The sequence below is a fragment of the Papilio xuthus genome, unplaced genomic scaffold (assembly GCF_000836235.2).
Source record: "Papilio xuthus unplaced genomic scaffold, Pxut_1.1 DF826933.1, whole genome shotgun sequence".
Lineage (NCBI taxonomy): Eukaryota > Metazoa > Arthropoda > Insecta > Lepidoptera > Papilionidae > Papilio > Papilio xuthus.
In genome coordinates, this window is record NW_013531716.1 from 2,874,737 (window position 1) to 2,891,298 (window position 16,562).

Genomic DNA, 16,562 nt, shown 5'->3' on the forward strand with positions numbered 1-16,562 from the left:
ATAAACATTGCATTTTAATGACATTGCGTATCGATATATTTATAAACTTAATGTTGTTGCAAACAAGAAAATCGAACAGCCTAACAAATAAACATAATATTTTAATGATATTGATTTTATTACATGTATATAATATAACTAATATATAAACAATTTATATATATATATATATATATCTATCATCGGCTACTAATTAAGTTTTTATTTAATTCCGCGCGGACGGTGTTACGGGCGATACGATACGTAGTGATTGTTTTCTTTAGCGTATTACAACATACTTTCTATTAACGCTACATTTTCTCATAAGAAATATTACATTTGATACAGAAGATAATTTTGTTGCGAGGTGTCGTTCGATGTTCACTGAGCTAAGTACAATATAATTGTCTTGCGGCGCGGACCTTCAAAGCATGTACCTGCCTGTAAAAATTCCATCTAAAGGCAGGCCGGCACAATGAGCCCTTTGACAGTCGGTACCTACCTTTATGATGCCGCCTCTGATATATGATACGAGGTTGGCTCATTAAATTTGTTTTATTGACTACCGGCACAGCATCTAGCGGCCGGACGATAAATCAGGACGTCTGAAAGAAGACGCGACGCCGACGATACAAGCAGAGCGGAAGAATTAACCATTAAAATCATTCAAAATCTTCACGGCTTATTATTCAATCCCATTATGATTTAGTTGGACGGCGTTTTAAAAGCGATTTAGTACAAGAGACTATTATACAGTTCGTTTTTCTTTAACAATAAATACAACAAAGAGTTTTGTGTACGAGTCCTAATCGTTTATCATTAAATCGTTAGGACAGTTAACAGACCTATAACCTCATAAAGTCTTTTGTTAAAAAATATCTTACAAAAAATGTAGTACGTAGAGTTGATTCTCAAAAAATTCCCAATCAAGTATTTCGTTTCGGACAATTTATATAAAATATAAGCAGTCTAAAATGATTTTTTGAATGCAAAACAAAATTATTTTCACAATTATATAACATTACTCTTTCCATGTTGTTGGGTAACTATTCGCCCCATTCTGTTCAACTGTTTCATCTGTTTTTTAATTTATTACAATAGCATTTGTTTAGTGGCCAGATCTATCGATTTGGCAGTATACAAACTTCTTGGTTACCAACGAGATTTATTATACTTAATTAATGTATTTAGTGTCGCCCAATAAAATTTCATCATACAAAATTATTTTTCTATGCGATGCTGTCAATTAATGTAATCATTGATTCATAAATATAACTTCTTAATTTCTTTTTTGAATTAAGTTTATATCACCAAGTTAGTACATTCTGCGAACTTTTTTTCACACAAAAAATATTATCGACCAATATAAATATGTAAACTAATTTGCAATAACAAAATACCAAATAAAACATCCATCGCTTCAAATAAGGTCAAGAATATTTTTTTTACAAAACCTCTCAAAGTGCTACCGAAGTCCGCGCCGATACGAGCGGACAAAAAATATAACACCCGTCAATAACCATGTCCACTCACGCACACAACGTTGTTAAAGTTTTTTTTTTTTTAAATGAATCATTATATTTGTAATCATTTATTTAGAAACCAGCTGTCGCCCGCGACTCCGTCCTCGCGGATATGAAAAACTTAATAAGTAGCCTATGTGTTCTTCCAGACTATGTTCTATCTCCGTACCAAATTTCAGCGAGATGCAGCAGTTCTGGAGATACCTACTAACATACATTCATCTATCCAAACATTCGTAGCAACCTACAAATTTATTAATAATTTACGCAAAATAATACGTGCGAAATAACAACCATATCCTACAAATGAGTCGGGGAAGCCAAAAGGCTGAATGAGGAGTAACTCAAGTGCTACGAGGGTCTATAGGATTATGACCATCCTAGGGTGCTAAAACAAAACTTAGTTAAAATTATTGAAAAAGTGTAAGTACATAAGGATTCAGTGAAGCTTTCGTTATAGCAACTTTTCGCAAAAAAATAAAATACGTTTCCAAGAGAATGAGACAAAAGTGAAATTAGTATGAATGGGAAAGCTCCTTGAAGTTGTAGGGCGCAGTCTGCGAGTGGAGTAAAGTTAGCCCCCACCGCCGCCCGCTCCCCGGACCCGCAGCCTCCGAATCATAATAAATCCGAACCGATAAGTAGTCGGGCGGATTGTCGGCGCGGCGCGATCAAAGCGTAGGGAGGACATCAAAGGGGCCGCCGGCGAACCAGCGCCGTTTCCACCACCGGCCGTCACGTGTGATCGGCCCTTTGTGCGGTGACGTTTTAATTAATTGCTTTTTAATTTTGAATGACATAATGTATGACAGCGCGTGACGAAGGTATGCTCATTGTACATACTACTATACGAATTTTCAATTGTCGACTGGAACGATTTGATCCTTTAATTGCAAAAGTATTCTAATTATTTTTTAAAAAGTTAACGTAACACTAAACCTTTTTTTTTTATTTTACTTATATTCTAAACTAACTGTCACCTGCTACAGAGACCGCGCGGAATTAAAAAGAAAGAATTAGTAGCCTAAGCATTCTTCCAGACTATGTTCTACATCCATTGCCAATTTTCATCAAGATCCTTTGCGCCGTTCTGGAGATACCCGCAATCATCCATCCTTGTAAACATTCGCATTTATAATATTAGTAATGTATATTATTCTAGCAATGTATACCGTAAACTCTATATTATAACGTGTTAGGATACGGCGAGTACAACGGGACTCCGGACACGCTGTATATAGGTCGTAGGCGCGCAATTAAACTATATCTGGACTATGGTTGAGTTAATTCAGATACAGGATGTGTTATGCAAGTCCTCATGGGACAGATTATAGATTTGTGTAGAAAATGGGACATTTGCCAAATTTATTATTATCAAAGGGCGTAAATAGTAAAGGGCGTCTGGTTTTTACCCGGATATGACAAGCTTTCCAAGAGACTGAGCCCAAGAGTGATTGGATGGAAGATAATAAAATCATCTTTAGTGCTTTTATTTCCAACAACTTTTTTTTTTAATTATTACAAGTGGTATTTTTTATCGTAATGGAATGAAATAAAACTAAAAAAAACTTGCTTAGAATTGAACAAGTTCTCAGTCGTTGCAATGTTTCGTTTAGAAAAACTGTTTTAACTAACACATTCAGGACGCAATCGATTAAGTATTAACTGCAATCATAGATCAACCTGTTTGCTCTAGTATTTACTTAGTCTATTGCTGTTTAGTGGAGTACAATGAAACATACTGTATATTAATAATAAAAAAAAAAATCATGTTTTTTTTGTTGTCTAGGAATTCGAAAAAATATTCAAAGTAAACTGAATATTGGATTAATAATTATGTTTAGGTGATTTTCCACAGTTGAAACACACCTTGAAAAAAACAGATTGATATCTGTTTTTTTAAGGATAGAGTGGGATAGCAATGTATTTAAGCAGTGAGAAACAACAATGCTATCAAACATGATTCGAGTAAAATAATCGTAAGAGTTTTTATTCAGGCCAATTTATTTTATCGATTTCACAAGACTCGATTATAATTCACAGTTAATTTATATATGATTTTATCTGACATAATTTATGAGTTAGCTCTGATTTATTGCCCTGAAATTTATTCAATAGATGTAACTCATTGATAACAAATACATCGAAAAAGATACATTTGTTTTGTATAAATATTCTTATATTTTATGTTGTATTGAACATTTTCAATACTTCAATTCGAAGTTTCACTGTATATTTATGGTAAAACAATGATTTTTTAATTCTTCACAGAACAGAAATAATAAAAGGAACATTATTTGAAAAGCATACAGTATGTATAAACGCTTAAACGCCAATTTACATTAAATAAAGTAAGTTATACTAAAAAAAATAGTTGTCTCGTGAACATGTTATTTATTTATAGTTTATAACGAAAATCTAATTGATACAATTTTTGTCTGTCTGTCCACAAGTTCATGTTTGTTTAAGATAATCTCCGACATGGCTGGACCGATTTTGTCGGAAGGTAGTTGACGTAAGATGATTGCCAAGTTACTGGACTGCATTACTTATTTCCGTTCACGTCATTTCTATAGAACTATCTCGAACTATTAAACTTTAAAAAAAAGTTCCTTAAAGCTTAAACACGTTAAAAAGTATAGTTTAGTCCCAGTTTTAACAATTTATTTACCTTTGGTTAATATCGCAATAAACCAAGTACTCAAACCTCGAGTTATTCCAATAAGGTTCGTTTGCTGCGACATCTAGTAGCAGCTTGTATAATTAATTTAGCGTAAACAACTATAAGTACGTCGACGTACGCGTAGCTACCGGCTACTACGCCTCACCGCATTCTGTATATACTGCTGATTAGGTAACCATAAATTACGATTTATTCCGGACATTCCATTTTTTAAAATAGAATATTTTTTAATTTTTTCAAATTTCTAAACGTCTTGAAACATATTGCGAAGGTCGTGTAGAACACAACTATTAGCGCGTGGTAAAGGGATGACGATTACTTTGATTACATTATATACTTAGACACATCATGGATAAGAAAGTGATACGTACTTTTTACAATATTTAATATATTTAAACACTTGTTTCGTTACAGCTTTTTTAAAATTATCATGTCCTGAAATTTAATTAGAAAGTGTGGTAACTTCAAAATAAACATAATATACGCGAAATGTTTACACGTGTACAAGTACGACATTAAAGTATATAAAAGATTATTTTGATTTAAAGTGTTTAAACATGTGAAAATTAAGTACCCCAGTTATGAAGGGGCGAATTCAAATACCCACTCGTGCTATAAAATGGTTACACCCTTAACTTTAATGTTTTGGAGGAAACAGTGCGTTTCCATTGTCGGAACATTTGTATAAAAATATTGTTCTCTCATTCTGTCTAAAAAAACGAGACATCAAAAGTCTTAAATAGGCGAGTATCTTGGGTATTGAGAAATTATTGCTTGGGTCGTACTTTACCATGAAAACTCAGTTTAAATAACTTTGTAATTAACCTTCAAAGTACTACAATGTTATTTATTAAACTGTGGCGCGACTTCACCAAAAAAAAAATAGCCTGACTTATTTCCCCATATATTTTTATTTTTTAATTTATTAACAGAACAACTTACAGCTAACTAACAATATAATAAATATAAAAATACCTAGATTTGGCTCACGAGGTTACCGCCATGTGGCGTATGAAATCGACTACCACTATTCCGATAGTCGTATCGGTAAATGGACTGATAGCGAAGAGCTTCGACCAACATCTCAAGAAGCTCTCGCTACACAGTTGGATTAAGGGCCCGATACAAAACAGTTATCCTAGAAAGCGCGCGCATCGTGAGAAGGTTCCTGTCTCTGCAGCCCTGACCACTAGTTGTTTGAGTCATGGGATTCCGCAGCCGGTGGTGTTCTGTTTTTAATATAATATGTTTTGTATATTTTTATTTTTTTTGGATATGAAATGTATTATATTAGAAATATGGTTAATAAATATGTAAATGGAAACTTAAGGCTAATTACAAGTTGTCACACATGGTAACTACACGGGATCGGAATCAAGAGCTAAAGAATCGATCATTAAATAAGAAAGAAAGAAAGAAAAGTTTTTATTATAGGTAATACACATTAAACCAAGAAACAATAACTAACAATAAAAATTGCACATAACTAAGAAATTAAATTAAACTTAAGTTACCATTCTAATTTGGATGATCTAGTGATGCGTAATCTAGTAATAGACGTTTGATTTTAAACACTGACATGTTAAATATATCTATATGTTTAGACATCGCATTATAATCTGCATATATCTGTTACTTTCTAATTAAAATCCCTTAAAAATCGATTCAGCCGTTTCATAGAATTAAAGAAACAAAATTGGCTAGATAAGTAACGCAAATACATAATGTATATAATATTTTTATATTACAGACATTCCAATTTTATTAACTGTATAGATTTATCTTGAAATCATAAATAATGAATGAGCCAGTACGATATTATAAAGTAACATTCCAGTAAACAATCTATTATTTTAAATTAACATTAAAAATCTTACTAATATTATAAATGCGAATGTTTAGATGTATATTTGTTTGAAGGTATCTCCGGAACGGCTTCATGGATCTCGATGAAATTTGACATAGATGTAGAACATAGTCTGGAAGAACACATAGGCTACTAATTAAGTTTTTTTTAAATTTCACGCAGAGTCGCATGTGACAGCTATTATATTTATAAAACAACCCGTAGGGGGAATAATTAAAACAGTTTATATGCACTTCTTTTATTAAAATAAATAAACAATACATATTCTCTTGTAAAATACAATTTACTCTTACTTTGTGTTTCAACTGCCCTTATACTTGTACAAAAACATATTATTATTTGTTTATGGTCAGTGGAAACGCACAGTAATAAAATAATTAAAAAAAAAAGAAAAAAAAGCTGAGACGAAAGTAACACTTCATTGTGCCACTTTGAAGTTTTTTTTTTAATTTATGTACTTTTTTAATTATAAATACAAAATAAAAAAGTATCTGATAAGGCACTTCTTTTCTATCACAGAACATCACTACAAGATATCTACAACTATGATAGTTTTTTTTTTTCATAAAAAACAGCAAGTTCTCGCATCTTAACTCAAATCTCTATACATTGCTTAAAACATGCGGTTACGACATACAAAACTGTAGATCTTCGGGGCTAGAAAAAGTGCTTTCGCCCCAAAGCGATTTCACAGCGATTTTCAAAAATGTATATAACTGACGCGCAACAATCACGTGACTTATCAATAGTTATGGTCAGTTCTATATATTTTTGAAGTTCGTTATGAAATTGCTTCTAAGCAAATGCACTTTTGTCTAGCCCCGCTTATAAGCAATACATCATTAGTTGTATGAACTATTGGATATTGCGACAGGGCGCCGGGAATGCTAAAACCGGCCCTGTTTTAGCATTCCCGGCGCCCTGGGCGAGATTTTTACGGCGCCTTTTAATAGTATCGAGGAAAATCTTCCTAAGATAAGCTTAAAGAGCATCGTTGGCGCCTCTATATATCCAACTCCGGTGCTTGCGTCGCCCCTTTATGCCCGGCGCCCTGGGCAATTGCCCCAACTGGGTCTACCCTAACGCCCCTACTGTCGACTGACCAGTTCCTTTGAATTCTTTAAAACCGTTTTTAATTGTATTTTGAAGTTTATTAACCTATTCATTCAAAACATTCCCAAATACAAACTCAAGTTAATGCAATAAAATGCCAAATATCATAAATGTTGCAATAAAAAAGAATTACAAAAAACATGATATGATTTATTGCCAATTTTAATTTTAAGACTTAATCTTATGAGATTACGACTGAATATTTACTAAAGAAAAAATTACAAATAAATATTAAGTCGATTAAAACTATAATTGAATCGATTTATTTGCTTTATTGAATCGATTTTTAATCGCAAATGTTTTTCCTAAACATTCAAAATTGCTAAAAGCTAAGGATTTTATTAATATTACCTGCCATTATTATTTAAATAAAATGTATGATATTTAATGTTTTTTTTTATTATTTTGTATATGACAATTTATCTGATAATTTAGCACCTTATAAGGAAACATGTGCGTAATCCATACAACTAGTAGGCAATCTTAACCGAGTGAGAAGAACTGTTTGCTTGGCATTTTTTGCCTCTGCTTCTTAAGAAACTCTCTGGCTTGTTTGTCTCCTTGTCTAGATTCTAAAGCCTTGATTGCATCGCCATCTGAAATAAAAGTTTCGAACTTATAGAAATTGGTACAAACTTTCCAGTATAATTAGAAAAGAAAATAATTACAAATTTATTTTCAACTAGCTGTCGCTCGTGACTCCGTCCGCACGGAATAAAGAACACTTAATCAGTAACCTATATGTTCTTCCAGGCTTTCTTCTACATCTATGCCAAATTTAAGCGAGATCTATGTAGCCGTTCTGGAGATACCTTCTAATAAACATCCATCCATCCAAACATTCGCATTTATAATATTAGTAAGACATTAGTAAGATAAGATATTCTTCACTAACATAGTAACTTCACACGGGTTTCGTTGTGATTTTCTGTAACCTATTTAAACATATTTTAACTGATATTACTTAGCTACAGACATGTAAAGTTAGTTGTCTTAGAGATTTTCTTGTTTTTTTTTATTACCTATATTATCCGGCCTGGTGAGTGGCAGATGTTGCTGCGGCAGGGAGCTGATGGGCGCGGGCGTGTTGGGCACTTCACCGAAGTGTAAGTACGCCTCGCCCACGAAGGCGTTGCTCATGCTGAACATGTCCTTGTCCTTCACCACCAGGTGCAGCAGCCCGTCTGTTGTACGTCGCTGCTCCGGCGATAGAGGACTGACAAGACAATCCCAAGTCAAATTTATGTTAATTTTTACCCAAAGCAAATAAAACAAGAAATTAATGAGTTGTATGTAGCAAAAAGATAGAGGAACACCAAGAAAGTATTGGATTGTGTGAAAGATACTTTACGTAAAAAGGGAATTAAATAATTAGGCCTGTAGGTCTAATTTAGTCCCCTTACCTTTCCCACCTTTTTTCTTATAAGGAAAGGATGGGAAGTGGAAGTGGACTTTCCGGATGAGAGGATGCATTGAAAGGGAAGATATTTTCTTTCTGTGCATCCTCTCCTCCGTCTATTAAAGGTAGGCAACGCATATTGCGTATGTCTATGGGCAACGGTCACTTCGCTATTTCAGCGATTTCAGGTGGCCGCTCGCTCGTTTGCCACCTTATGATATAAAAAAATATATATGACGTCTGGTAAATATCTGTGGAAGATTGGAAAGGGCAGGTTTTTGACGATAAGTCACTTTGTACGTTTTCTGTGTTATTATAGCGTTTGTATTTTCAAATGTATAAATAAACTGAAACTTAAATCTGTCTTTTATATAACTATAACATTTTTAAAAACCGATGCCACCAAAGTAATTTAGTTCAGTGTTTCAAAACAATCTTACAAGTTTAGTATTGACGTAAAATATTAATAATATGAAACTTACATGAGGAACATTTCATCGTAGAGTGGGAACAGATTCTTGCTGTGTGTCTGCGTTTTGGGTTTCGTCACGTTAGCGAAAGTGTCTTCAGGCAACAACGCTACACGCACGTAGGAATCACATAGACCTATAGAAATTAAAAAAAAACTTAGTCACTTGCTAAAGCCATCTTTATAAATTAAATAAAATCATTAAAAAAATTTTTGGCTTTATTTAATAAGTTTTTTTTATGTTTTAATTATTCCAAATTAAATTTTAATATTTAACTTTCCTCTATATATTACATATAAAAGTAACTGAATATTGACTTAAAGTCAATATAATTTAGTCTTCGAAAACAAAGAGATCCATTTCAATATTAAAACGGCATTAGCCTACTAAACCATATACTAGTACAGAAAAAAAAAACAAAAAATATATATACCATTAGAATCAGTAGGCATAAGATTCCTGGCGTTCATAATTTCTATTTTCAAATTATCTTCTATAAATTGCGCGCGAACTGTCAATATGCCCATTTTGGGTTCAGTAATAGCTTGTTGTTCCTGCCACCTCTCTAAATGGTACTGATGGATGAGTTCTCTTGTCTCCATGCCGTGGATCTTCAGTAAATATTCTACTCTCTTCAATGTCTCCGATGTGTAAACTTCTTTATTATCTTGTCGGAACGATCGGACCATTATCTTCAGACATTCGTGTAAGTTCGAAAAGAAAGATGGCGGCCGACGTTTCTGGAAGTTAATTTTACATTAATATTATGTCGTAGATTAATTATATTATAATAGTGCTATCTGATTTTACTTGTGTTTGTAAATATTATTTACATTTGAGTATTTTCTTTTTCAATGAATTTTATGAAATTAAAAATGAAATTATTGTTGTTTAAACATATTTCAATTAGAATATAGTTCCAGATTGCTTTAGTTAAATGTATGAAATAGAAATTTATATTTAATATTTATCATAAAATGCCAAAAATATAGGCAATTAACGTGATATGTATGTATGAATTTCATGCATAAAAGCAATCACAAGATGCTTATATTTATAAAAATTATTTAATTTTCATGCTTTATAGTTCTAACCTAACATAATATTATTTAAGCATCTCATCTTTTTAAAATAAAAATAAATGTTTACGTAAATTTATATGTAAAAAGCAGACATAACAAAATTTAGCAGACAAAGCTTTACGATTATCTAAGTAAGCACATGTATATGTAACATAATAACATATAATCTATACATATATATGGAAAGTAACTAAGACCCTGCGGCAACTTAATTCTATGTTTAAAAGTTCCAAAAAACATACTAAAATCAACGTCATTTTACTTAATCCAAATAAATTTATCGTCTTTATATAATTTCTAGCCGTGCATTAAATATTAACATGCATTAAATATTAATTACTTTCAATACAAGTTCCATTTTAAACTTCTATTATGACGACGCTAGTTGTCAACTGCGACTCCATTAGTGCAGAATAAAAAGAAAAACATAATTAATAGGTCGATATGTTCTTCCAGACTATGTTCTATATCTATGCTAAATTTTAACAAGATCTATGCAACTGTTTTGGAGATACCATCTAACAAACATCCATCCAAATGCGAAAGTTTAGATAGATGCATGGATGAATGGATGGATGGATGTTTGTTAGAAGGTATCTCCAGTACGGTTGCATGGATTTAACTAAAATGTGGCTTATATGTAGAATATAGTCTGGAAGAAAACAAAGGCTACCAATTAAGTTGTTTTTTATTCTGCGCGGACGGATTCGCGGGCAACGACTTGTACCTTTATATATTTAGTATGATATACAGTATATAATAGCTGCCGAGGGTAAAACACATAACATAGCAAGACATGTACACAAAGTGCTATTCCAAATGATTACCGCGTCCAAATGGGCGGCTGTTGACTTGGTCAAGCGTCTCGGGTCGATATAGCGAGTTATCTTTGCCCTTCGGTGCTATTAAAACAATAAATAAGCATTATTAATATTAAAATAATAAAATAATTGTGCATCCAAACACCAGCGTGAGTAAATCCAACATTTATTATTACCCGAAATAAAACAAGGTACGGTGTTATTCTGTTTCTGCCGAAATATCTACGCTCTATTAGGCGAATACGCGTTGCAATGTCTAATTTCTCTTTCTACAAACATTGGAGAATTAATATTATGTTAGTTCCAAAGCTAATAGCAAATATAGATCCAATGAAGCATTGAATTACATATCATTTGTATATTACACATTTAAATTATTCAAACTTTCGTGAGACATTATACTAAACTGAAATATAAACACGACTAAACACTGAAGTCGGTGCCGCCACCGGACGAATATACGTGAGTGTTTAGCCGTGTTTTACAATAACTAACATAGAATGTAGCATATTATTTTGTAAAATACATATTTTGTCGTTTACATGACATTTAAAATGATAAACCAAGCACATAGATGGCGCCACCGTCAAATTATATATTTTACCAATAATGGACATTATCAAGCAAAAAATTGATTTGCGGATGAAACGAATTGCGAAAATACTTCACTGGATCTACTTAAAGTTATAAATAAATTAGCAAAAATAATTTAATGATTAAAAATGAAATATGATATTATAAATTAGTATAAATAATTAATTATTAATTAAAAAAATATATATACAAAAAAAAACTAACCTCTAAATTAGCCTGTACCAGTTCATATAAAACTTCGCCCAGTTGTTCCCACACAATGTCTAATGTTCTTGAGAAATTTTCATTATTCAAATGCTGGTAAAGTGTGTCAAGGTTGGCCTCCAGATAACGCAGGACTCGGTCCATACTGGAGCAATTCTGATGCAGCAGTTCCGCTCCCTCTATCAGGAAACGTGTGATGGACGGCATCATCTGGAATAACCGAATAAAGAAACTATGACAACAAGTTTTAATGAGTTTCACCCGGTTTCAACCGGTTTTTTCTGGATCAAAAATAGTTTTTACTAGTTACAATCAGGTAGAGCATTAAGTATTACAAATATTCAACTGTAAATTTCGTTTGATTCAACGTAAATGGGTTTTTGGGGATATTTTTTGGTAACAAAAGATCTAACTTACCTTTTTCACCATAATCTCTAAAAGCTCAACGATTTTATTCTTAACTGTATCTATTGCATTTTCTATAACATTTTGGAGTGTCTCCTTGCATCTGGAAATAATAATCAATGACTTCTTTATATCCCTAATTTATATCCAGAAAAAAATTAAGCTTTTAAAGTAATGAAACTAAATCGTACTTAAAGTGGTAAATTGTCACTTAAATTCCTTCGATGAATATTTCTCATACTATATGTTCACTATGAGTATCCCTTTATTTACCTTCCTCAACACCTTCCGTAGTATACGGTCAAATTAAGAAAATGGTTAAAGTTAAGTACTAACATAGTCAGAAGACCTGTTACTAAGAGGATATTAGAGTATACCTGAATTGATGGATTATTTCTTATGATTACCTCTGAGCTTCTAAGGGAGATCTAGCTTCACACATGGTGTTAATGATGTCGTCCATGCCGAGCTCGTGTACGAAGGGGCGCAGACTCTGGCGCACGTAGTCGATGTTGTTGATGGCGAGACACCACTGCGTCGTCACCTCGAACCGCTCCTCCAGCACCGTGCTCACGCGACCCTCAGTCTCCACCCGGCTGCACATCTTGTCCGAGTAGAACACGCAGCAGCGGCAGATGTCCTGCACAAATTTCACTATAGTGAGCCTCGCCCGATGCAATACTACGACTACATAGAAGACGGCTCAAGTAGGAGCAATTTTGCGTTTCGTCTGATGACTGTGCATTTCGAAGGCCTAATTAGTCCTTTTTTTTTAAAGGAAAAAATGGAAAAGGAAAAGGGATTTGATGAAGAAAAGACGCTTAGGACTGGGAAATGTTCTCTTTCTGTGAGTCCCCTTCTCTGTCGATTAAAAGTAAGCAACGCATCTACAAAACGCTTCGTTATTTAGACAAATTCAGATTCAATATTCAAGATAAAAAAATCAGCGCCAATTTGTGGCGGCGGCCATTTTAAATTTATTCAAAGTAACTGCTAAATTAGATTAAAAACAAAAAGTGAACTCACATCAATAATTTTAGCAACGAATGCATAACATCCTTCTACATCTGGCCAAGCGAGTTGTTGCCAAAATATCTTGATTTGATAGAATATAGCCAGCGTGTCCACACCAGAACTGCTGTACTTCACATTTGTATCCACTGGTACTAAGTTATCTATCTCTACCGCTTTTTCTATACGTGATAGAGCTTTGAATGCGGCTATATCCAACCATTGTGCCACTCCCCCGTAGAACCAAGAATGGAACTTTGATATTGAATATGAATTCCAATCGGTTTCATTAAGACCTTGTCCAAGACTGAAAAGTAAACAGTTTTATAATTTTTTTATCTCATCCTTGAATTTATAGTAGTGAAGATTTATTCGATTTAAAATCGATTCTAGCACTCATTAAGGTACGGTTCAAAAAATTGAAGAATCGAATGAATCGGAATAACATAATCGGTCTTTTTATTTATTAATAATTTTTGAAATAAATAAATTTATTTGAAAAAGGCTATATATATACTTACGCCAAGAACCTTTGTAGCGTTAGATACAGTTCGAACAGTGTAGTGCCCATTGTCAATGGCTCGTTGCTGACGCGCGGTGCTCCGAGCGGGGAGTCCCCGTTGAGTCCGCCGGCGAGGTGCACACTGTTTGTTGACCCCTCGTTGTACTGAAGCCGTTTCAGGCTCTTACACACTTGTATAACTTCAGGCTCAACTAACGAAGCTATCTTATTCTCGTATACACCATATAAGATTTTCGAATATGGAAAACTCATCACTCTGCAAAAAAACAAATATTTACGTCCATTCCTTTGATAAATAAATTTTTATGGTCTTTTTATTACTTACTCTATGAAAACTCTATCAAAATATTCCACGGCACGCTGCAGATCTGACCGCACCAACTGTATGACCCTGATCAGATGCTGCAACCTGGAGTCCTCAGTCCTGTCCTTGCATTCATTATTGTCAAGAATATGAACGAACCAATCGGACGCTCCTTGTACCGCCGCTTGGTGTAAAACTTCGTGGATTGACAATTTGGTACCATCGTCAGTATCCCTCAACCAGCCGTACAAATTAACAGGGAACAATTCCAATGATTCCGGCACATCGAGGACTGAAAGACGGTAGAGGACCTTCAGAACTTCTCTAAGGGTCTTCATCACAGTCTTATCGCCGGCAGTCTTTTTCCTCAATTTCCTAATGTGGCTGTAACAAGTTGGTAGCAACTTTTTCGCACCGTCCCAGAATAATTTGACGTCCTCTTCGTTAACTAATCCTGGAAAATTATAATAAAATATGTACTACATTTATAGTATTATTCTACTAAAAATCATTACCATGAATAAGTCGATATAGAGTATTTTGGGTTTATGTTAACAAACTGTTACTAAGAAAGGTTTGCATATTCTTGCTACTTATCAATCGTATTCCAAACTTACCAGCCTGCAAAGGTTTCGTGACCTTTTCCAGCAATTGATTGAAGAGTGCGAAGCTAAGAGGATGGTTGGTTGTGACTGCGCAGTAGACCGTCCACTGCGCCAGCCAGTTGTCAGTCTGACTGAGCCCGCTCTGCGCAGCGTGCTGTGTGAGGATAGCCTCAGCGGGCGCGCTGAAGTTACCGCACCACCAATACGGCGCCACCTACAATTTTTATTACAATACAAACAATCATATCAGAAAAAGCATATATCGTAAAACTGATGAAGTTTAGTACGAGCACGATAGACAGGTGTTATATCGGACGGCCTTGACGAAACGATCTTAAACACAGACGTATTTAAGTGTTACACTTAATGGTCTACTCAAGTCTAGAAAGGTAAGAAACTCTGCAGTTCCCTTTTTTTTACGACTTTTTAGCCTGTCCTCTCTTGTGTCCTACATAACCCTACAGCTAGCTAGAACATCTATAATAATCTGCTTACTCCAAATGTTTATAGCATCTGCATGCATCATATCTTACGCAAGGAACCTACCTTAGATGTCTCTAGCTCGTGCAGTAGCAGTATTCTGAGCAAGTGTCTGTGCTCCTGCGCGGCAACTTGTGAATTTTTCTCCGCGGAGAAGTTGAGACGTAACTTCACCACGCCCTGTCGGCGCAGCTTGCTTTTCTTACTCAAGTTAAACCACATCGTCATACCGCTTGCTGGGATTGACTATAAGAAAAGGAACATATGAATATAACTATAAATATCTGGACGTACATTAAATAACTTCGTAAACAAGGCAACGTAAATCGTCGAAACTAATATACTATGGAGAACCACGGACTACATCCAACGTTGAATAGTCGACGCGAATCGTCTATTCGGTCAGTACGAGCATAGCGACCATATGTCAACTGTATAAATTTGCTCCGCCATGTTGAAAATTGCAGCGATTTTGTCGACTCTCACGATGATCTACATAAATAGTTTGTGAACGACTTGGTGATGGCGACAAAAGAATCAAATGTACGCGACGCGCGCGGTTTCTGAAGCTATATGGTAATGCATTTTAGTCGCTTAGTGATTAAAATCGTCGGGTTTTGAATATTTACGTTGAATTGTATACCAATAAATATAATAAACTAAACCTAATAAACTGCAAGATCGTGTTAAAGTAAATGAATTTATTATTTAATAGGAATTGAATTATTTACTAACCTTGAGTGGAATGTTGGACGTCCCAATGAGCTCGTTGTCGTGTTTCCCCGTGGATGCTGTAATAGCAATCTCCTTCATCAGCTTTCCCAGACCTTTTGCACCTTTTACTTCGAGTATCTTTGTTAACTTTTCTTTTACCGTCTCTGCTGGATCAAAATCCCTGCAACAACAAACATAGGATAAAATATAGTGTTTTCGTAATATAAAAAAGTAGTTTTTTAACTCATCCTCAATACACATTCGATGGGATTCGTCAGTACAAAGATATTTTATCTGCCCAGTCTTTGAAAAACTAAAATACAGGTTATTTGTTACTTACCATACTTCTAAAATCAATGAATCTTCGTGCAGATTTGAAGACATCGGTCTGAAAATAGAGAATTAAAGCGTGAGTTTCCACTACCAAAAACATTAATATATCTTTATTTTCAAAGAGAATAAGAGATTGTAAACTGACTGTTGACTTTTATTTATACAAGCAGAATCATTCGCTAAAACAAAACATAACGAATATAATCCAGGCTGGATCAAGGCCTGCTTTGCCATTAACTAATGCAATCGTAAATGTTTTAGTAATAGTTTACAAATCTAGTAACGATTAATCTGAGTGTTAAGAAAGTTGCTACGAGCACAATTTAATACTTACAATGAAAAATGTTCCTCCCATGAAGGATTAAGGGTGCCTGATTTCACTGAAGTATTATACCTATGTGAAGAGTTTGACATTAAATATATCGTGACAAACGGATCACTGAGTCCATTCG

The 16,562-nt window shown here is 34.1% G+C and overlaps 1 protein-coding gene across 2 annotated transcripts; it reads right to left on the minus strand.

Moving 5' to 3' along the window:
• Positions 1-6,286: 6,286 nt before the first annotated feature.
• LOC106122088 (C2 and C2B_Munc13-like domain-containing protein staccato) lies at positions 6,287-16,556 on the minus strand. 2 transcript variants are annotated; one of them, XM_013317942.1, is made up of 16 exons: positions 16,445-16,556; positions 16,118-16,165; positions 15,799-15,958; positions 15,130-15,309; positions 14,596-14,797; positions 14,000-14,432; positions 13,673-13,930; positions 13,167-13,458; positions 12,548-12,780; positions 12,153-12,243; positions 11,736-11,945; positions 10,944-11,018; positions 9,468-9,774; positions 9,047-9,170; positions 8,188-8,381; positions 6,287-7,761 (listed from the first exon to the last, which is right to left on the minus strand). In XM_013317942.1, the coding sequence occupies exons 1-16, from the start codon at positions 16,522-16,524 to the stop codon at positions 7,649-7,651; spliced, it is 3,000 nt and encodes a 999-aa protein (XP_013173396.1). In that variant the 5' UTR covers positions 16,525-16,556; the 3' UTR covers positions 6,287-7,648. The 2 variants fall into 2 exon arrangements, with proteins under 2 accessions (XP_013173396.1, XP_013173397.1); XM_013317943.1 differs by lacking the exon at positions 10,944-11,018.
• Between the last annotated feature and the right edge of the window lie 6 nt (positions 16,557-16,562).